Genomic DNA, 23,514 nt, shown 5'->3' with positions numbered 1-23,514 from the left:
ATTTTTTTGTTTAGAATTCTTACCTAATTTTTTAGTAATTTTATTTTCAGTTTTGGCACTGGTAAAACACTGAGACATTTGGATAACAAGGAAATCAAAAAGTTACATTTCATCAATTGTTTAAAATAAATTTAGGAAATTAAAGTAATGGAAAAATTAAATTGGTTACAAGTCTTTAGAAATCTCCACAAAAAAAACCCTTTGCCTATCTTATGGATTATATTTAATAATTTATAAATAGAGTTCCTTTCATTTTCATTCAAAACCTATCTATACTATTAAAGAGTTTAGAGAGTAACTAGGAGAGGTTGGAAATGCAACAAAAGGAGGCAGATTTTAAAGCATTGAAAAACATGATTAATTTTTAATATTAGCTAAATCAAAACACACTGCCTTTATTTACATGTGCTATAAATACAGAGAAGACCTTGGGCTTTTCTCATAGAAATTTTATTATATGTCTAGCTTCATAATTCCAACCTAGCTCTGTTATACTCCAACACACAAACATCGACCTGTTTTCTTCAGGAATATGAAGGGCCATGAACTGCAAAGGATTCAGGCACTGTATCATCCAGCCTTGACGTTCACTGATCCGAGAGACATCAACCTTCAAGAAGTGATTTGGCACTCTGCTCCAAAGCACATGAGTCAGAAATTGGACATGGAGACGTGGAGGACATTGAGAAACTGGGTTTTTGTGTTCGCTTTTGAATAAGCCAGCAGATAATGGCATTACATTCTGGAAAATTCCAACAGAAGTGACAATCAGTTTCATCATCTTTACCAAACAACGAATATATTATATTTTTCAAGAAATATATTCAACATACAGTACAGTACAATACAGTGAAAGAGGAAACTAACAGTTTCAGTAGTTTGTAAAGCCAGATGGGAGCTGTTGGCAGATTAGGAGCAAGGCAGCATTGTTCAAAACAGATTTTTAAAAACAGCTAAACTTTCAATAGAAACTTGAATGTATGGTTTTGGACTACAGATATGAACTCCACTCTTATTTTAACCTCTTGATTTCTTAGACATCCACATATGCAACACAAGGAAGTAATGCTCTATTTGTAGAAAAAGAGATTTGCCTTACTGACCCCAGTGATTTTGTTTCATCATGAAGGATAAGATTCAGAAAATTCAGTGGAGCTTTGCAATATCTTCTGTCAATTCTAATCAGTTACAACCCTTTTCAACCAATATACTGTATTTTAAATACATGAAGTATTTAAAACTGAGTTAAGAATAAAAATAGCAATAGTGTAAACATTTGGAATAATAAAGTGTGCCCAATACTAAGAGTGCATTGCAGGCAACTAATGAAAAAAAAGTTTATTTGATATGCTATATTAGTACTAAATCTGCACAAACCCAAGCATTTTTTACCTTTATTCTTCCCAGTTCAAATTGGAAAACATTAGGGCTTGTAGCTTGAGCAAATACAGCAGGAAATAACTTCGTACTGGGTTCAACCTAAATCAATGATGCACAAATATATAACCAATAAAGACAGCAAAACACTATTATACATTAAAAAACCCCTAAATCTGTATTGATAGTCAATAAATGCAAGCCTTTGAATAAAACCCTAGAAAATCCAAATAGCAAGAAAAAAAATTACTGTCATAACAGCGACAATTACTTTTTTTCCTATCTTGTACAAAAATTTCTAAGATCCAGTCTGAGGATTCAATTTTCCCCCTTCTTACTGGAAGACATCATAAAAAAATTACTCACCTGATAATACGTGCCCAGTTCCTTGCCATTAGCTGTGAACGTCAGCAGGCCACTGGCAGCATCAACCAAGCAACCAATCTCCAGACCATTATTATTACGTCCTTGTCCAGGGCTCATGGTCTCTCCTGCGCACACCATATAGCAGTTGCTGCGTTTTATACTGAATGTTCAAAAGACAAATTTATTTATGGATGGTGTGTAAACTTTATGTAGTGGACTAAGAATAACTTTGTATTGTTGCAACCAACATGGCCTTGTGGCTGAAAACAGCAGATCTCACCATAACCAATGCCAAAATTCATGAAATCTAGACTTCATAATTGAAAGAATAAGAACTGAAGATGACAAAATATGAACAAGCTCAAATCTTTTGTAAAATTCCAAGAGACAAAACAGACTCCAGAAGTTAAGGTTTTAAATCTTTTAATGTTAAGAATAGCACAAAGCTTCTGGCATGGATCACAAGCTGAAGTGCTGAGAGGAGCTGTTGTTACCCTGCTCAAAACCAAAAACTTCAAAAAATACTACCAGTTATTTTGCTCTACTTTGTACCAATTCAGAAGCCAATATTTGCAGGAACATTGTCTGAAACTACATAGAAAAGATGTGCTCTTTTACTTTCAGTGCCTACTGATTTAATCCAATAATTACTCCACTGTTTCTTCATAAGAAGAAGAGAGAACAAGTTACACTTTTTCCTATTACTTTTTTTTCATCAACCCAATTACATTAAATGGGGTAGACTAACAGTTTATAAGTTGCTAGTTGCTGTTATGAGTATAAAATATATATCTTTTTAAGAAAATCGTAACCAACCTCTCATGAACCTTCCCTTTTTCATCTCCCAGAGTAACTGTGACAGTACGCACTCTGTCCAAGTCAAAGCTTGTATCATACTGGTGAAAGTCAGATGTAATCCAGCCCACCCAGACGTTAGCAGGTTCTTGACCAGGAAATATCCTCACTGAATAATAGTACTGTCAATAAAAAATGTCAGTAAATGTTAGTATTTGGTTTCCAGCATATCAGTTTGTTTCAGAATTAATTTGTTGCACTAAATCTGAAAATATGTCATCTTTTCAATAGTAGCATAGGCTTCTTCAAGAGCAATTCATAAGCAGAGCAACAAAGGAATATATGCAAAAATCAAAATATAGCCAACAGAATATGTATATTAAAACAAAAAAAGGGAAAAGATTAAAGATGTGGCTTACGCACTTGTATGGTAGGCTTCTGCATCACAGCATTACAGGCTATTTTTGTACTGCAGCTACAATTTTGGTACTGTAGGTGACTCAGTTTCTAGTATCTAATTTCTTTTAGAAAGAGAATACATCCAAAAGGAAGCATTTTCTTCCTTTGAACATTGAGGAGTGAATGCTTATGCAGCTGATCTTGTCAGAGAAAGATGCACAAAACCTGCACAAAACTTTCCCTGGGAATTCCATGAAATAAATGCTGAGCAAAATTAGTATAGATGTTTTCAAATGGTCCTGAACATTGACCTATTATTTTAATGCACTTTTTCATATTTATTTCATTATCTAGAATTATTTATTCTTCCTCTTTTATGCCTCCTATGTTTGGTGTTATCAATAGCAGTTTTAAAAGTGGATTCAATTAATGTATGGCTTTCCATGTTGAAATTGGTTTAGACTGACAATGAAGTCAAAACCAAAGGAACATAGCAATCTAAACTTCAGTAGCAAAGGACTACCAGAGACATTTAAATTAAAAAATGAGCCTGAAAATTACAGTTTCTGAAACTTTTACAAGCAAAAACATGTAGTTATTAATTAAAAAAAAAAAAAAAAAGCAAATGGCTAAAATAGCGATTTTGTGTTACAATACCGTGGAAGTTTGCATCAAATAATCATAGTCATCCCTATCATCTGCTAGTACATCCTCAGTAAGCCGTGCAGAGTGACTCATGCTATAATCTGGCTTTGTCCTCCTGAGCATAAATCTGTAATAAAATAAGTAAATCATATTGATACATTATCCCTAAATAGATGATATTTAGTATGCTAGCCCTAAATAAATAAATAATAAAAACCATATATAAGTATCACCAGTTAATTTATTACTTCCATGTAAATTAAAACAAAATAAGTTCTTCAGACAAGAGCACTTAAATGAATTTTGAGCTTAACATATATATTCAAAAGTTACTTGGAAACTAAACTCACATAACTTAAAGAACTATCAGGCTGTTAAGCACCTTTTCAATTTGGAAGAGCATGGAACCTTAAATAACCTTCATGCATTCAAAAATACTATCCATATGCCCTGATTTGCTCTGCAATTGAAATATTTATAAAACCAACTTTGGTAAAGAAGAGCAGAAAAGGAATGGAAAGCAACAGTGATATTGTCCGGGTAAGGGCCCAGAATTTGCACCTCCACAGCCTCACGAAGTTAGGTGTTTTGCTCCTGATTCCATAAGAAAAAAATCAGGGAGAATGAATGTGCTAACTAGAGAATATTCTACGATTATTTGGTTCACTGAGTGAGATAAGAAGCTAATACACAGTTCTAGATAAAGATTATCTAACACCTTCAGCTTTTTGAAAGCCATGTGAAAAAAACATTCCATGTCACTTTGAAGATCTTCTAGTTCAGTCAGAATGGATCTCCACGGTTTTAGAGTGCACTTCAGGTGACGCTCACAAAAGCCTTTACAATAAAGCAAATGATAGGTTCCTAACAGCTTCAAAAATTTTCTCAGTTTTCTGCTCAATTTTAATCTATATGCTGCATATAATGTAATTTATTCAGATGAAGGTTAACTGTCGCAACTCCTGTGTTATATTGAAATTTAGGGCAGAAATAGGGAAAAATCTTTGCAGACCTGATGGGCATTTTCTTCTACTATTCAAGAAACAGGAGGGGAAGGAGGGAGGGGGGAAAAAAAAAAAGTGCTACTAACCTTTGTTTAAGACGTGAAGGCTTTTCTTGAACATAATCTTTATGGTTGTTTAACTCTGGTTTTGTCGCATCTTTTTCTCTTTCTGTCCGGTCAGGAACTAGATGACCATGAGCAGTTTTCATTAGAACCTCAAAATCAGAATCAGCATCATAATCCTCCAAGTCATTCTTTGGGCCAAAAAGACCAGAGCCTGGTAACCCTCCTGCAGCTGATCTGGAGAACACCTCAGCACATTCAATGGGCATGCTTAATCGAAAAAACATGACGTCTGTTTTACTGTTCTGTGAACCAAAGGACTTCTGTGTGACCTTCAGGCAGGGGCAGCTGTCTATGGTGCCATCAATTCTCATCACCTATCAAACGTAAAGATACAGTTGTTTTGAAGCTGATGCTTTTTCCCCCCATGTAAATATTCAACTTATATATAACTTATAAGCATCCACGATGTGCAAAACTTGCAACAGTATGCTGTCCATGGTCTAATGTATTGTAATCATGTGCTGCTATTTTAAGGGGAAATAAATACTGTAAGGACTTGAAATCTTTGTTGTTCCATTGTTAAACAAAAAAACAAAACCAATCACATAGGGAATGACCTTTCTCATCCTAACTCTTTGCAACATAAATCAAATCCTTCCCAAAAGAACACAAACCAACTAATATAAATCGTACAGGCACATGTGCAAACACACAAATTACTTCTTAAATGCTACAGTGTGATACACATCAGCTGAAAAAGATTTATTGTTTCATCAGTTTTAGAAGGATTTCATGGTAGACTTACAGGGCACAAACTTAGTTCAATCAAGATGCACAACTGATTGGGACATAAGTGTTGATGCAATTGGCTAATAACTACTTATTAAAATCAAAATCAATTATTTATGGAAAAAATCACAAAGTGTGTGCATCAGAACACTTGGTATCTGTTATGTAGAAATGTCCCATTTCTGGAAGCAGTTTACAAACACAGTTCTCACTGCACAAGGAGCTCTTAATGAGGACATATTGTAGAATTTGTATCTGCGAATCTCATGGTTATACACACAAGAGATTTCACAGATAAATAAATACTATCAACCAAATTATTACATAATTTGCAACTGCATTGAATGTGAAAGATTTGTAACAGGTGCAAGGTTCTTCAAGAACTGGGTCAACATACCACATTAAAAACCTTGTCTAGAAGTGCAAAAGTAGAAACATAATTCAAACATATTCATGGAAGAAGTGTCTAGAAACATTTTAATAGGATCACAAACCTCAATATGTTCATGATTTTGTGGCACTGGTAGAAACTGAGGGAGTCTTTTACTCAGCCAAATGGTGATGTCTCTATTTGTATTAACAGCAAAGGGCTCATACCCTTCCTGTAAGCCACAGATAGTGAAATATTTTAGAGTGCTGACATCTTTTCCAAAGTTCATTCTTCCCACTTGAGATGGTCCCAGGCTGCACACAGGTAGAAATCCTTAAAACAAGATGAAAGAAAATGTGGGTTGTTCATCATGAAAACCAGAGAACTGCTCTCTTCCACAACCCGAATAAAAATCATTTGGAAAAAAAAAATAAAACAAAACAAAAAAATCACCACAGTACAAATGCAGGCAGCACATCACCTCTTGCACGTCACCAAGTACTGTATCTCAAATATCATTCTGAAAAAAAAAACCACCTCTCTAATAACAATGCATCTTTTCATGCAACACCCAATTTACTTCATGTAAATGTAGGTGTACTTCAAGGAGTCTGACAATCAGCTCCTGGTTAATCTCTCTGCTAAGCTGGTAGGGTGTTGTTAGTTTTACTCCAAGGCTTACTATTTTTCACTTTCCTCCTAAGATTCCAGTAGTCATGGTGTTTTGAGAGAACCTCAAAAATTACTTCAAAAGTAATATAGTGCTTGTCCATGTAACTATAACTGTGAAAAAAAATTACAAATAGGAACCAAGTGCATGCTGTAGAATTAAAAAAAAAAACAAACAAACAAAAAAAAAACCCTTTAGAACACTTTTTTGCTCAGGATAATGAGAAATGACAATATGGTACTGTAGCTTCATGAAACTTAGAGTAGTTGGGTTTTCAGCTGAGTTTTTTGTTTTTACTTTTGAATCACTTCCACAGTTGTATTCATCTGCTCTCTTACAGTTTCGCTAGTACAGGGAATTCACTTTTGACTCCTTTGCACTTAAAAAAAAAAAAACCTTTTTTGGTTTTGGTTTTGTTTTTTTTCTCAGGTTCAGCATCACAGTCTAAAAATCTAAGAAAAATCTCTTATTTCTTCTGTTACTTTTCATGCTGATTTTGAATTTCCACAGCTACAAACTGCTTTGACCTAGCTATTAACGAAATGTTTTCTCTTGTATTAACAAGAAACATGAAGCTCTGTTCAATGATTCTGCTTCAAGTGAATGTACCAGGTATTGAAGGGCATAAGGGCAAAACACAACTGGTTCCTCACTTCTCCTTAGGCTGCCTAGATAAAAAAGGGCAGAATATCTGTTCATTACAAATTATTTAGAGACAAAAGCAAACTCCAGAGCACCATTTACAGCAATGACTTCCTCACCAGATATAATATCAGCCTTCACTACAACCTTTTGAAGATTTTTATATAGATACCCAAGATTGGTTATCATGTGTATGTGTATTAGGAACAATACATTTAAGACAAACACTATCAGTTGTAAATTCAAGTCCAGATTTTTGACTTCACATCAAGCTCTTACATCACAAGGCATTAACTTCTCAGATAACACAGACAACGTGATTTATGTCCATTCTGCCAGTGCAACTCCAACGACAGATAAGAATAAAGAGTATTTTCCAGCACTAAATGAAATAAAATCATATTATACAACACATAACTAGGAAATTGCATACATGTATATATGCTTCAGTAAAACCCAGCAGCTCTAGTAGGAAGTTTGTTTCAGACTTGTTCCTGGGCTCCCTGATGAGTTAAAGGAATCCATAAGCTATTGCAAAAGATTTTAACAAAACCAAAAATCAAAATTCTGTTTTCATTAACAAATCTCAGCTCATCACTCAAGAATAGTAACAATTTTTCTGGGCATCAAGATGTTTGAGAATGGCTTTATACAGAAACAATTGTGACAGCATAAAACCTCACAATATTAACCAAAAATGAGGTAAGGGATCCTATAAATCTCATAGATATCTGCAGCCTAAACCATGTTCTTTGTCTGTATCTATCTGAATCACTTCACCATTTAATTTCCAGTTCTTATTGATGTAAAACATTTTCAGATATTTTCGGGATGTATGCCACACACATTTAGGATCTTACTAAGAGGTTTGCTTTCCACATCTCAAAAAAGATATAATAGATCTGAAAACGGCAAAAACAAATGAAACTGGTTTCTTAACAGCAGCAATTAAAGAAATTAGGATACTTCAGCCTCAAAAAAAAAACAAAAAAAAAAAAAGGGGGGGGGTATGATACATATGACCATTATGAGTGGCATAAAGAACAGTAAATGATTTTTCAATGTCTTTTAAAATAAAAATTATGATCAAAGAAATTGTTTGGTAGAAAGGGAGGATCTTCCTTATATACCTCATAGTAATCCTGTGGAATTCTCCATCACATAGTATCATGGATGCTAAAAGCTCACATTGATTCAAAAAGCATTTCAACACATTCAAGTGAGAAAGAAAAAAAAAAACACTACATGTCATGTTTGCTTCAGAAAGCTCCTGAACCAGAAATCACTGGAGGCTCAGTGAGTGTATCACCATCCACTTATCCTGTTCTGACACGTATCCACAGGTATTTCCTATCCACTGCTGCTGAAAACAGTGACCCAAGTAAACTTGTGGCACAAACATTTATCATAGAAAACAGAGAAGAACAAAAGCTTAAAAAAAGATTGTGTTCAAAGACAAAGAGGGGTAAACTGATCAGTTGTGAATGTGTCGTATATATAAATATAATAAATAAATATATAGATAGATATGAACAATTGCTTTATGTTTCTGCACAGGTCAAATATTTCTTGAAAGGAAGTAGCAAGCTCTGTCTCTAGCATCTTGAGAATTAACACACAGCCAGCTCATTTTTATTACAGTCTTCAAATCAAATGGGAAATAATTGGTTTACAAAACAAACAAACAAAAAAAGCAATAGCCACTGATATTATCAGCAGAATTCATTAAACATACATTATAGAAAAAGATGATTGGAAAAGTAGATGGAGTCTAAAATCCAAGAAAATACGATAAACTCTATTCATTAAGACTGAGACCTGTACATGACATAGAACTAAATCAAACAGGAATATTAAAAATATGTAAAATAGTCAAAATATTATTAATCTTTACCCTTCCTAAACAGAATGTACATAAACTGTTAATTTTTCTACCTATGCATTTTCCTGTGGTCTCGGAAAAAAAAAGTTCTCTCAGATAGATTCATTCTTAGACATGAAGCAAATATTTTACACACCGACACAACTAAAATGTAAATAAGTATTTACAATATTCCCTGAAAGAAAACAAACCACCCCAGAACAAAATTCCTACATGAGTAAAACCCTCATTGATGTTTTACCTCGATCTAGTATCTTCCATCAACCTTATAACTGTAGCCAATGTGAAATCAAGATGACAATCTCTCTCACCAATACATATTCCAGTAACGCCAGAACAGTACTATACATGTAGGTAACTCCTGCAAGTAATCATAATTCTACGGTAACTGTTGCTCTGTATGAATGGAATATAAGTACCAGTTCTAGTCCTAACCGTGGAAGTACTAGTTCAGCCTCTGGTGAAATTCTGCTCTGATTTTATAGCTGTCATTAAGGTGTTTCAGGGCTCTTCCATATCTCCTAAAGGTATGGCACCTCATTTTATACGGAGTGTGCTGGTAAGGCAGTGACATGTCTTGCTATGGAATGAAAATTAACTTACAATACCCTTCCCTAAATAGGTATCCAGCCATTTTAGATGTGATATCTCACAGATCCTATGTAGCCCTTGCATGCTGCAGGCTACATAAAAAGATGATTTACCTGTGACCTGGCTCTTAATCTCCAGGGGCATAACTAGGCTGTGGAGCAAAACTTCCATTTTACTGTATAAAATAGCAAAATAAACAAAAATACTTCAGCTTTACTACCAGAAAAGTCACCTTCTAGCATTGTCTGTCACACTTGGCAAAAGCATAGGACAGCAACAATTTTTAAAATGTTCTCTGCTTTCGAGAACACAAGATGAACTTCCTGACCCAATTTGTCAAACACTCTCTCCAAACAGTTGATGCTCACATACATCATGTGTTGACAAAACAAAATTCGGTTTCCACAGTGTACTTGTCCATATCTACAGTGTGAAATTTCTCTTACACAAATGCATAATAATATGCAATTATGTTTAACAATTTTAGTACTGTGATGGTATCTCACAAACAAATTAGTCTGCTGTAATCCCAAGAGCTCCTCTTGTAGGCAGTACAACCTAAGATGCAGCACATGAGCCTTATTAGTGAGCTGGCAGCGCACCATATTCCCTTTTAACTGTTACTAAGTAATTAAAACTACAGAACTGATTTATTGTCAGACTGCATCCTTCAAAGTAGGATGCTGGGCTCTGCCTAGAATCATTTTTTTAAAGCAAAAGGTCTGTTTCTGCAGCAGCATATGTCATGCACACAATTCACTGGTAGAAGTTATCTGCAGAAAGGTCTCAATGCTCTCAAACAAGAGTCATCACCAAAACCAAACTGAAGCCAGCCTACCAAAACATGAAAGCTCTATAGAAGTCATATTTAATTTGTGTATTTCATATATGTTTGTATATGCACATACATACAAATGCCCCACCTCCCCAGCCCCTTGAAATGTATATGACATACCTATATTATTTACAAATATTGATCTAGAGTTATTAAATCTGAGAGCAATTCACACGTTTCTTTGAAAACAGAAGACCTTATTTCAAAGGCAAACTCTTTTCTACAAACACAACACTAGAAGAACTGAATGTGAATTAAAAGGATATTGGGAAAAATCTGAGATCCTTGGCACTGACATTAAGCCTTCGACATGGTTACCAAGGCCTTCGGGCTCCTTGTCAAACCGGGAACTACTTCAGCAGTTTCAGACTCAACACAGACCTGTTTAAATCTGAAGCTGCATCTAGAAACAAGTACCATGAAAACTACACCACTGTGATTTCATCAACTTTGCGATCAAAATAGTGATCCAATAGGCTACCCTCAGAATTTCATGGAATTCCAGTTTCTCTCAGAATCTGTCACTCCTCAGTGGGATTATACTGCCTAGTAACAGGAAAACCACTGTAATTTAATGGCACCAGGATGATTTTATTCCTATTCCACTAACAGTAAGCCAATTCACACATCTCTTTCCCTCATCATGTCATCACAGTACCTAAGGAAATCTGAAGGCAGTAAAGTAACAGCCATGAGTCAAGAAAATTCATGGCAATTATCTGATTTTAAATTAAATCAAATTATTCTTAATTCCTATGGCATGGCAAAAGAAGGGAAAACAATTCTCCCAAAATGCTCCTGAAAGTAAAATACTCTGAAATCCAGCTGAAAATAAAATGGTTAAAAATTAGGAGTTATAAGATTAATATTTCTCATGGGAATAGGCATCCATAACCCAAAAGTATCATTTGCAGCTTTTATTGTTCAAAAAATTTAACTTTATCTCTCAGACAGATATATTTTTTTAACAGATACACAATATCTATGACAGGATGTATGTATCTACAATAATTGAGAAGCAAAGATTAAAGCTTAAAATATTTTTTTTACATTACCACAGAAATTTTAGGCAGTTATCTAGAATAATGTAATTTCTTACCCTTTTATGTACGCATTTGCACACAACTAAGTAATTAAATTTATAAACAAAAATACTCTTGTGGTATAAAATCAATCTGGCACCTGACACAACCTCACAATCCTTGTTGTCTTTTGCAATCTCATAAGCTACGGCTTCATGGTAAACTAAAACCTGTTTGTGGGCTCGTAAAGCTGCACCAAGAACACTACAACAACAGGCACAGAACTCAATCTGCTGGTTTTAAATAAAGTAAAAAGTTTACAAGGCTAACTTTGTCCCAGCTGGCTTTATCCTGGATCAGGTCTCATTTCTCCTCCCAGAGCTAAAGCAAAACCTTAAAGCTGGCTTAAACTCTTTACCATATGTTCTCATTAATTTGACAGAAATTTGGTAGTAATTTGATACTTGAACAAAATAAAATGGCAGCGGGTTGGACTAGATGATCTTCAAAGGTCCCTTTAAACCCAAGCCATTCTATGATTCTGTTGTGTCATATGATGGTATGCTGCAGTGTGGATGAAATGTTAAATATCATGAATTTGCAATTCCAGACACATCAAAAGTCAAAAGGTCTGATAACAAAAGATGGCTGTGAAGTTCACCACAGAAAAGGCCTGGCCTTATCCTGACTCCCAGTACAACTCCTTTCCAAAGGTTTGATACTAATCAAATAGAGAAAAGGAGAAGGGGTAATTCCTTGGAGAGAGGGTGGGGAAATAAAAACAAGAAACAAATGACATTAAAACGGAAGCTGGAGCGAAAGTTGGGCAACAACAAATTTACAGCACAATGTATTACAGTACTTACCATCACCAACCTCAAAGTCCTTGAATGCAAGTTCTGAACCTGAGTCATCAAGTAGGATTTCACCATTTAAAGTGAACATCATAGTGTGCTCATTCATGTCAACCATACACCCAACAACATCTCCTGCCAACCAAGAGCGGCCAAAATGCTCATTACCTTGATGCCACCGCTGTGCCTGAAAAGGATTTAAAAGCATTTCAAAGAGTAACAGAGACAATGTACACACTCCTCTCTCCCTTCATGGTAAAACTAATAATTAGCCCCGACAATTAAGATGGCACTAAAATTAACACTTTCACAGCATATCATTCCAAAACAATGCCTGTGAGTATCACAGAATTACAGAATGGTTTGAGTTGGAAGGGACCTTAAAGTTCACCTAGTTCCAACCCAGAAGTACTTTCAAGTTTGATCTGAAAATGGAAATCCAGCAATTAACTTCCTGCAAGCACCCCTCAAACTGCGAAATGTGGCTATGTGAGCTGACAGGGAAAATTGCTATTTCAACATTTCAGTAAAAAGTAAGAGCATGGCTTATTTTTCTACAGAAGCTCCACAGAAGACTTGAAATTAAAATAATATGCTATCAGTTACAATGCTAAATAGGTGTTTCACAGACTTTTTTTAATCAACTGCTTTTATTTATTGTAGTAGTCTATAAATTCATTGCTTTCAAACAAACTGTATTGTTTCCTGAAGTATAATTCTAAAAATGCTTTGTACAGAAATAAATTAAACTGTCATACCAGATTTTGGAAGGAAAAAAATCTGTGGATGGGACAAGCACTCTGACCTCTTGATAAAATTCCAGAATAGCTGATTAATGATTGCAGGGCATGATTAACGATTCATATGACTGAAGTTAAAGTCAAAGACTGCAAAGGCTTTGGATGGGGTCTTGGATTGGAATTCAAGTAAATTAAAATCTATTAAGAAATATTGTAACATGCATAAAACAAACAGTGTTAATAACAAATAGGTCCCTTATTAAAATAATCCATCACAAGCTGATTCTTATCCTCTGTATCCATCCTGAAAATCCTAGAAAACAAATGAGCTTTTCTGTGTACCCTGAAGGTCAAAAGCTTTTCTCCAACCAGGGAGAGAACATATCAAAATCAAAGACAACAAAACAGCTTCATGAATTGACACCTAAAGGTCAAAACCTAAGATTCAGAAGGCAAACTACTATAGCTATTCTAGTAAAGACATAGGACTTGAATAGTTTACTTAAGCCAATCATATAATTTACAAAAACAATTTTCAGTTCTCTTTTTAGGGCATCTTCTCATGTAATACAAGACTGGGAAAAATATAAATTCCAACAACATGAATAAAATACAACTTGAGAGCTTGATATGACTGGGAACAGCCAGGAATACTGTTGCTTTCTCTTACATTTTGTAATAGTAATAAATAAATTAATTCCAACATCAGATATAAGAGACATTTTTACACAAGTCATCAATAGCCTTAATAGCAATTATACTTCAAGTAGCAGTTGCACTTGCCTTCATACTGAAATAAAAAGTTTCAATGAGTCATTTAATCTATTCTCATAAAAATCAGGAACATAAAAAATAGCGTGTTTTCATATATGTTTACTACTACATTTCAGTCAGTCATTGTGTTATGCAGAGTTAAATTTGAGCAAAAATTACTGGTCCTATCATACTTCATTTATTCTAAACTGTAAGGATTTCCATGAAAACCCAGCTATGCCCTTTGTAAATTTACATTCCTATAAAAAACTTGTATCAAAGCTTGCCTAAATTACTGCTAATAATCTTAAACACACTTATTCCCTAATGGCACTTCTTATAGAGAGAACAAGAGAGTAAAAATTTAAAGAAATCATTCATAGCTAATTAGAGCTCTGCCAGTATTTTGAATTTGATTAAATCACTTAGATTTTCAATACTCTATATATACTATACAAATACTGTGAAGCTGTGAAAAAAGTGATAGGAATGCCAAACCCCGTTACTTAATTCCTTATTCCACCTAGGCCCTCAAAGAGAGGGAAAAATAATCTCATAAAACACAAATGAAAGAAGACAGGGCAATTTAGTTGAGGCAATAATACACGGAATAAGACGCAAAATTAAGTTTTGCAATCACTTCTATTATTACAGATAAACATATACAAACCTTAAAGCCATCAAAAACAAAAGCTTCTTCGTCTGAACCAAGTTCCTGATCTGGAAGGCAACCTGGCCTGGTCCAGCCAACTCTCATGTCGCCTGCAGTAACTGCCTCAAACTCAAAGTACCACTTCCCAGTCTTCACTGCATAAGTCTTTTCTGTGCGGAAGATCCTGAATTTTTCCATTATCCCACTGCACACATCCAGTTTCATTGCTGTAAGATTTAAAAAAAAAAAAGAAAAAAGAAAGAAGAAAAAACCTCTGCACAGAATGTATTGTATTCCACTACTGACAAACAGAAGGCAGTGAGAACAAAAGGCAAAGGAATCCCTTTGAGCATAGGCATGAAAAGAAGAAAGCCCATTCTGGGGAATCAGCACACTTGGGTACCTCTCTGAAATGACTCTACACTACTTCATCCAGAATGGGGAAGAGAGAGAAAGGAAAGAAAAAGGGAAAAGGGAAAACGGGAAAAAGGAAAGAATAAAAGGAGTACTAGTACTTAGAAGTCTGAGTACAGTTGCAGGGCTATGATCATAGAAACATGGTGGGATGACTCACATGACTGGAGTATTGCAATGGATTAATATATGGCTTTTTTAGGAAGGGCAGGCTGAGAAGGTTTTGAGGAAGAGCTGCCCTTCATGTGAGAGAGCAGCTGGAACACATGGTGAACTGTTTTGGGATGGCTCAGGAGCCAGTTCAGAACTTATGGGTCAAGATATGCAGGCAGACAAATCTGGGCACTATAGTGGAGTACCCAGGGGTACTGGGGTCTATGGGGGCGCTGGAAACCAGCTGGGCAGAAAAGGAGCTGGGGATCCTGGTAGATGAGTGGAACATGAGCCAGTAATGTAGCCTCACATCAAAGAATGACAGAAGTATCACAGACTGCACAAGGAGCAGTGTTGCCAGTAGGTCCAGGGAGGTGATTCGTCCTCTCTGCTTGGTACTAGAGAGCCCATATCTGGAGTACCGGGTCCAGCTCTGGGCTCACCAGTGCAAGAAAGACACCAAGTTACTGGAACAAACCTCCCTCACTGTTTCTTACTTATTATACAGTTCTGCAGCCTGTCTCTGACACTTTCTAAGACCTTACCATCAAATCAAACCATGAGGCAGCTTGAAATTACACAAAATCACACTTTAAAAAGATGAAAATGATTTCACAAAGCACAAGAAGTAGTGTTGAATCAAACCTTTGATCTTGCTTCCTGAAGTGTTCTCAACTACTCTATTCTCTGGTATTTTATACCGTTTTCTTTCTATTAATTAAATCACATGACTCAGGGATCACTCTTACTCTTCTTCTCAGATTAGGAAAAAGAATACCTAAAGAATTCTGCATCTTTTTTCCAGAATCTTGCAAGACATTAAAGCCTGTGCAGCCTTTGAAAATTCAGTATTCCAGTCTGATCACCGTAATTTTTCCTCTTCCTGAGTTTGTTATAAGCTTAAATGTATCTGCACCTACCTGTCCATTAGACCATGTTAAAAACCTTCCCTTTTCTGTTTTCTCAGCCACATGGAGGTCCACATTGTCAATCTTATCTTGAACAGCTTAAAAAATTACATCTCTCAGAACTTACTATCACTTCTCATGGAACTAAATCCCTGACTTCAGTTACATCAGGCTCATTAACTTTCTTGTAAGCAACTCCAAACTCTCTGCCACAAAGTTATTTATCAGTAGAATTTTCCCTTTGATAGTCTACACAGTTAATGCCTTAGAGAGAGATACTTTTGAAGACCCTCAGTACCTCACCTGTATAGGAGATGAGCCACCACAAAGCATGGGAACTGAGAATTTGTTGTCTTTCCAAATTCTATAGACATAATGCTTTGTAGATTCTAAGAAACCCCAAAATACAGCTGCTGTGGGAAACCCTTAAGTAATAGTAAAACATTAAAAATGATGCTATAGAGCCTTGTAAATCAATGCTTACAATAAAATTAATGAATGGATATACAGAACACCACTAGAGGGCTCTAAATCCTTTATTAACAGTATGGAGTTTGGCTGATGAAAGGGGATCCCCATGACATGTTTTATGCATCTCAAAAACTTGAGAGGCTCATAAACTGTAAAATCTAAATCATCAAAATGAGTATAAAAATCTTTGCTGAATGCAATTTCAGTCTCTTTTTTTGAGAAAGACACTGATCTGCAGGTCCTTTTCTCTGGGAATTTTGCAACAGGATTGATGACACCTTTCAGATGCAAGGACTGCAACTGTGTTCTTTACATTTCATTAGTAACTCCATGCTCAGAACTAGCTCAAGGATTCCTGCATCGTAAGGAAAAAATACAATTTTCCACTACCTCACTCCCAAGGAAAGGCAAGGGCACATAGTTCTCAGAGCTGAAATGAGGAAAGGGGATTAATATTGTTCAGTGAGATCTGGAGGAGATTTGGGGAAAATTTGCGTGCTCTCTCTCCCTCTCACGCTACAACATTAGACAGCACTTTTATCCTCGCAAGAAGCAAAAGCCTCCTAATCCAGCCAACCCACCTTCTTAGAACCAAGCAAAGAATCACTGGATCATAGAATCATTTCAGTTGGAAGAGACCCACAGGACCATTGAGTCCAACCTAACTCTAGCATTGAACCATGTCTCTGAGAACCTCATCTAAATGCCTTTTAAACACCTCCAGGGATGGTAACTACATCACTTTCCTGGGCAGCCTGTTCCAGTGCCTGACAACCCTTTCCTTGATGCATTTTTTCATAATATTCAATCTAAACCTCCCCTGGTGCAACTTGAGGTGATTTTCTCTCATCCTATCACAAGCTACTTGGGAGAAGAGACCAGCACCCTCCATGCTGCAACCTCCTTTCAGGTAGTTGTAGACAGTGATAAGGTCTCCCCTCAGCCTCCTTTTCTCCAGGCTAAACAGACCCAATTCCCTCAGCTGCTCCTCATCAGACTTGTGCTCCAGACACCTCACCAGATTCGTCGCCCTACTCTGAGCAATCTCTAGTATTTCAACGTCCTTCTTATGATGAGGAGCCCAAAACTGAACACAGGATTCAAGGTGGGGCCTCACCAGTGCTGAGTACAGTGGCACAAGCACTTCTCTAGTCCTGCCAGCCACTCTATTCCTGATACAAGCCAGGATGCTGTTGATCTTTTTGGCCACCTGGGCACACTGCTCGCTCGTATTCAGCCGGCTGTCAATCAACACCCCCAGATCCCTCTCTGCTAGGCAGCTTTACAGCCACTCTTCCCCGAGCCTGTAGCGTTGCCTGGGGTTGTTGTGACTCAAGTGCAGGACCCGGCACTTGGCCTTGCTAAAGCTCATACAATTGGTCTCAGGTCAACGATCCAGCCGGTCCAGATCCCTCTGTATGGCCTTTCTATCCTCCAGCAGATCAACACTTGCACTCAATTTGGGGTCGTCTGCAAACTTAAGCCACCATAAGCCATGCTTGTCCCGTCTATGCGGCATCTCCTTCCCATACTGGGAGATGAAGAAATTACAAGATTATGCAGCAGCCTTAAACTCCCCAGAAAGGCACAGAGCCAATTTGACAGTGAGAAAATGGCCATCTACCCCACTAGGAAACCTTGTATTGCCCATTCAGCAATCCAGCCTTGTTACACACTCATGTATCAGTGATGCCTCATATTTAAAACTGTAATTTTACAGCAGCCTCTCATAAAAGCTGAGGATCAGAGCATGTATGTACTTTGGAAAAAAAATTAAAAATGGCTGGTTCCCTGTGTACATTTTGGGTATGAGCTAAATGCTGCGCAGAAAAGTTTACTGAAGGTCTATGGCCTAAATATCACAGTATCACAGTATGTTTGGGATTGGAAGGGACCTCAAAAGATCATCTAGTCCAATCCCCCTGCTGGAGCAGGAGCGCCTAAGTGAGGTCACACAGGAACATGTCCAGGCGGGTTTTGAATGTCTCCAGCGAAGGAGACTCCACGACCTCCCTGGGCAGCCTGTTCCAGTGCTCTGTCACCCTTACTGAGAAGAAGTTTTTTCTCAAATTTAAGTGGAACCTCTTGTGTTCCAAGCTTGATCCCATTACCCCTTGTCCCATCATTGTTTGCCACCGAGAAGAGCCTGGCTCCATCCTCGTGGCACTCACCCTTTATATATTTATAAACATTAATAAGGTCCCCCCTTAGTCTCCTCTTCTCCAAACTAAAGAGACCCAGCTCCCTCAGCCTTTCTTCATAAGAGAGGTGCTCCACTCCCTTAATCATCTTCGTTGCCCTACGCTGGACCCTCTCCAGCAGTTCCCTGTCCTTCTTGAACTGAGGGGCCCAGAACTGGACACAATATTCCAGATGGGGTCTCACCAGGGCAGAGTAGAGGGGAAGGAGGACCTCTCTCGATCTACTAACCACCCCCCTTGTAATACACCCCAGGATGCCATTGGCCTTCCTGGCCACAAGGGCACAGTGCTGGCTCATGGTCATCCTGTTGTCCACCAGGACCCCCAGGTCCCTTTCCCCTACACTGCTCTCTAATATGTAATTTCCCAACCTATACTGGAACCTGGGGTTGTTCCTGCCCAGATGCAGGACTCTACACTTTCCCTTGTTAAATTTCATTACGTTATTCCCCGCCCAACTCTCCAGCCTGTCCAGGTCCCGCTGGAGGGCAGCACAGCCTTCTGGCGTGTCAGCCACTCCTCCCAGCTTAGTGTTATCAGCAAACTTGCTGATAGTACACTCTATTCCCTCGTCCAAATCGTTAATGAATATATTGAATAATATTGGCCCCAGTACTGACCCCTGAGGCACTCCACTAGATACTGGCCTCCAACTAGACTCTGCACCATTGACTACCACTCTCTGGCTTCTCTCCTTAAGCCAGTTTGCAACCCACCTCACTACTCTATTGTCTAGACCACACCTCCTCAACTTAGCTGTGAGGATGCTGTGGGAGACTGTGTCAAAGGCTTTGCTGAAGTCAAGGTAGACCACATCCACCGCTCTGCCATCATCCACCCACCTTGTTACATTCTCATAAAAGGCTTTGAGGTTGGTCAAGCATGACTTACCCTTGGTAAAGCCATGCTGACTACCCCTAATAACCCTCTTATCCTTGATATGACTTGAGATGGCACCAAGGATATGCTGTTCCATTACTTTCCCAGGGACAGAGGTGAGGCTGACTGGTCTATAATTACCCGGGTCCTCCTTCTTGCCCTTTTTGAAGACTGGAGTGACATTTGCTTTCCTCCAATCCTCGGGCACCTCCCCCGTTTCCCAAGACTTGGCAAAGATGTTGGAGAGCGGTCCAGCAACGACTTCAGCCAGCTCCCTCAGCACCTGCGGATGCATCCCATCTGGACCCATGGATTTATGGATGTCCAGACTATTTAATTGCCGGAATTTAACAATACTATCACTATACAAAGCAGGAAAAATAATAATTTGTTAATCAATATATTCATAGGATAATGTTTAGAGACACTTCTCACATTTTCCACACTTTGCTGAGATTATAGAGATGTAGGTTTCAATTTTGATTTGATTTGATTTGATATTTCCATATCTCCAATTGAATTTCTAGAATATGGTTGCTGAGGGGTCATATCTGTTATGTTGCCATTTCCTTCTGTATGTGCTGTTAGTGTTTCAGAATGACAGTACAGTACCAAGAGTATCCCCCTCTTGTGTTTCATCTTACAACTTGATCTCAGCATGACAAAAAAAGCCTGTTGTTTTAAAAGCCAAAATCTATGAAAGAATTTATTTTATTTGTACATTATGTCTCCAGATTTCTTCTATTTTCTTAACATTTTATATTCTGCAGTTAGTGAGGTAAATATTGTGTACTGTTTCTTTGAAATTTCTTTATTAAAGTTCATATCGTTTTCCATTTTTTCTGTTTAGGGTGTCTCTAACTCAAACCATATATGCTGAAAATACTGCCTGCAGTATTAATAAAATATTTAATCTGGCAATGATGTAAATTCAATGAAAACATTTGTAAGAAGTGAGTTAAAAGTTACTTAAAGTCTATTCAACTTCAAAAACCTCAGAAACTCCAGGAAGTTTACATGCTCTAATAGACTATCTAATTCCAGACTTGCAGTTTGACATTCACAGAAATTTGTCTTTGCATATTTCATCTTGTAGCTTTAAGTGTTTAAATACAAGATTGTACATGAACTGTAAAATTCTTCATTATTTAGAGTTAAAATTGTAATAATATAAAATTCACTACTGCATTTTGATATATTTTTTCTTAGCAATTTTGTTATTCTGTCTTGAAATAAATTCAGTACTAACTAAAAAGTTATTAATTGAGAAATCAATTTTGGATTGGGTAACTTTAGGTATTTACACACATGATTAAAATGTAACCATACATTTTATTCCCTGGCATAAGATCAGATGCAAGCAAGATGACAAACATGCTTTCCATATTTTCTGTATTTTAGTGTTGTGTTTTGTAGCATTCACAATCCTGATTTAAATTGCTTAAGCTTTTAATTTTGATTCATCTGAACTATCAAGTCTACAAAACGAACAGTGAAAAGAAGTGTATGAAATACAGCGAAATTGTATCACTGATTTAAAAATTTAATTTTTTTCATTTTGTAAGTCTTCATGTGAGGTCATAGGACAAGAAAATAAAACAATAAGGAAAACAAGATGAAAGGAAAATGGAAATAGTAGAAGATGGAGAAAACCACCAATTAGCTTCGGAGTCACTGAACCTGTTCAGAATGTTTTTTTTGACCAAAAAATCCAGTGGCGGACTGGAATATTGTTTGTTTGGTTGTTGTTTGGTTTTTGTTTTGTTTTAGTGAGATAAAGAGAAGAACAAAACAGCAAAATTAATTACCATGATCTTGATCAGGAGCTTCCAGGTGGTAACCATAGCCTAGAAGGGTGCGGACTGCTTCCCGAAGACTGTCTTTGTTTGACTTCTTTGTCCGATCATCCAGAAGAGCATAAGGTACAAGGCGAGGATTCCGTCGATTTTTCACATCCTGCAAAAGTAATAAAAATCAATTCAATTTCAGGAACTGTGTTTTGTCTTAAAGACAAAATTGTGCTACAGCAGCAGTATAAAAATCACTATTTATACCAACTGAAATCAGGAAACTGCAAACTACAGAAAGGATTCAAAGAAGGTATAATAGTCTAGAAACAAGTAACAACACTGAATTTACTAAGAAAGAAAATAATACACAAATAAACAGAACTGCGTGGCTTATATCTGCTTTAATTTTCCATCAAATTTACTAAACAGGATAACAATACAAACAACAGGAAGAAGGACAAATGTGAAGAGTTTGACTGAAAAGGCAAAGGTATCAAATTTCACACACTGTTTAAGAAGCAGCTACCATAACAAGAAGCTAGTTCATAGCTAGAACTCAGAGACATTACTATACCACAAATATATATGGGTTTTAATTATAGTGTTAAACAAGATACATAAAAACTCCAAAGAATAAACAAGATATAAACGAAAGAACAAAACACTCCTAACAAAAATATTAATAAATATGTGAAATACAAATACATAAATAACAAAACAGATAATAAACCTGTGCCTTACTATGTTAAATATGTAAAATATGTAAGAATATGTAAAACACGTATTTTTCCCAAATAAAGGAAAAATATTATTAACTTGCTTATTGTGCAGAATGTTTGTAGTAGGTAATTTAATGTAACCTCTCCTCTAGCTGAAACTGATGTATTGTTAAGATTTAATTTTTGTATTTTAGGTTTATTAACACAACACTGATTAGGTTTTCCTCTACTGCAAAATTATCTTATATCTGAAAGCACTGTTTAATTGGATTTCTTATATGGCTAACAATTTTTAATAACTAATAGAATCATTTTCTTGTCTACATATTCTTCTTGCATCCTGTCAGCATTTGTTGGCAGTGAGAGAAACCATGCAAAGAACTCTCCAGTTTCTTGCTAAGATCTTATTTCAAAAATAAAATAACTGAACATAGGAAAAAAATACTTCATTCTCTTGGGTACAAATACCAAAGATACTGAGAGGCTTGTATGATCAGTCAGACTTATAAAGAAATGAAAAAAAAGTCTATTAATTTAGAAAACAGCACCTACAATGAAAGCAGCTTACTTCTTCTATAACGTCACAGTTCTACTTTTAAGAATGTATGTGGTTTTCATCCTGCCTTCGCAGGCAGAAAAGAAATGGCACATCCATTCTGACAACTACTTGCAGGCATCTTTTGTGGCCCTTTAAATGCTTAGATACAAGGCTATCTGCCATCTTCTTTATCACCATGAATAAATATTAAAGTGAAGTTATTAACCAGTGCCTGAAGAAATCTGGTCCTACCAGTGAACACTCTAGGAGAAGAAATATTACAGGACAGCATTACCTATATGCTAAAAGGGCTTACAGAAAGATAAAGATAATGCATTGTTGGGGACACAAATTACTACACTATATCAGCTCCAGTTATATTCAGTGGGAAGTAGTTACAGAGTCAATAGAAGGACCATTTGGACAGAACAAAAGGACCAAACAAATATTGAAGTAAATGTACTAATGAATTATTATTTGATATAAGAATATTCACATGAACACCACAGATGAAACACTGTGGGTTTAATTATATATCTTGGAAAGGACATAAAAAGAGAAATAATTTCCTCTGAAAAACTTTATGTCAAAAGATGTTATGAAATACTGTCTTCTAAAATATGAACCAGAAGTTTGAAATAACAATTACGTAACTTCTTATCCACAATACACAGACTAATGCACTGGTAATTGCTATAGCAACCGTTAACACAAATTAACATACTGGCAATCAGCTGATAAAAATATATGATAATGGAATATAGTATAGGTGCTTTTAAAAATACCTAAGAACAAATTCAGAGGAGAATTAAAAAAAAAAAAAAAAATAAATAAAAAGGCAGAAAGTATAAAGAACACATAAGTATTAAACAAACTTGATTTTATGGTTTGTTTTTTTTTTTTCCTTAGGTCTAACTTTATTTAATATTGTGACCTTTTCCACCCATTCAAGACTTTGGCTACTTTATGGATATGAGAAGGGATTTTTCT

The 23,514-nt window shown here is 36.4% G+C and overlaps 1 protein-coding gene across 8 annotated transcripts in view; it reads right to left on the bottom strand.

Moving 5' to 3' along the window:
* RYR2 (ryanodine receptor 2) overlaps window positions 1-23,514 on the bottom strand; it is a 397,519-nt gene that overhangs the window by 136,660 nt on the left and 237,345 nt on the right. For all 8 annotated transcript variants that reach the window (XM_065057819.1, XM_065057821.1, XM_065057823.1 and 5 more), the window contains 10 exons: window positions 21,286-21,433; window positions 14,470-14,678; window positions 12,319-12,493; window positions 5,935-6,143; window positions 4,673-5,025; window positions 3,595-3,709; window positions 2,560-2,720; window positions 1,744-1,903; window positions 1,393-1,479; window positions 516-742 (listed from right to left, as the gene is read on the bottom strand). In XM_065057819.1, coding sequence (XP_064913891.1) covers window positions 516-742; window positions 1,393-1,479; window positions 1,744-1,903; window positions 2,560-2,720; window positions 3,595-3,709; window positions 4,673-5,025; window positions 5,935-6,143; window positions 12,319-12,493; window positions 14,470-14,678; window positions 21,286-21,433 — 1,844 coding nt within the window. The remainder of the gene's footprint in view (window positions 1-515; window positions 743-1,392; window positions 1,480-1,743; window positions 1,904-2,559; window positions 2,721-3,594; window positions 3,710-4,672; window positions 5,026-5,934; window positions 6,144-12,318; window positions 12,494-14,469; window positions 14,679-21,285; window positions 21,434-23,514) is intronic.

Source organism: Columba livia, chromosome 3 (genome assembly GCF_036013475.1).
Source record: "Columba livia isolate bColLiv1 breed racing homer chromosome 3, bColLiv1.pat.W.v2, whole genome shotgun sequence".
NCBI lineage: Eukaryota > Metazoa > Chordata > Aves > Columbiformes > Columbidae > Columba > Columba livia.
The sequence above is the reverse complement of the archived record's forward strand: the minus strand, read 5'-3'. Positions and strand labels throughout refer to the sequence as shown.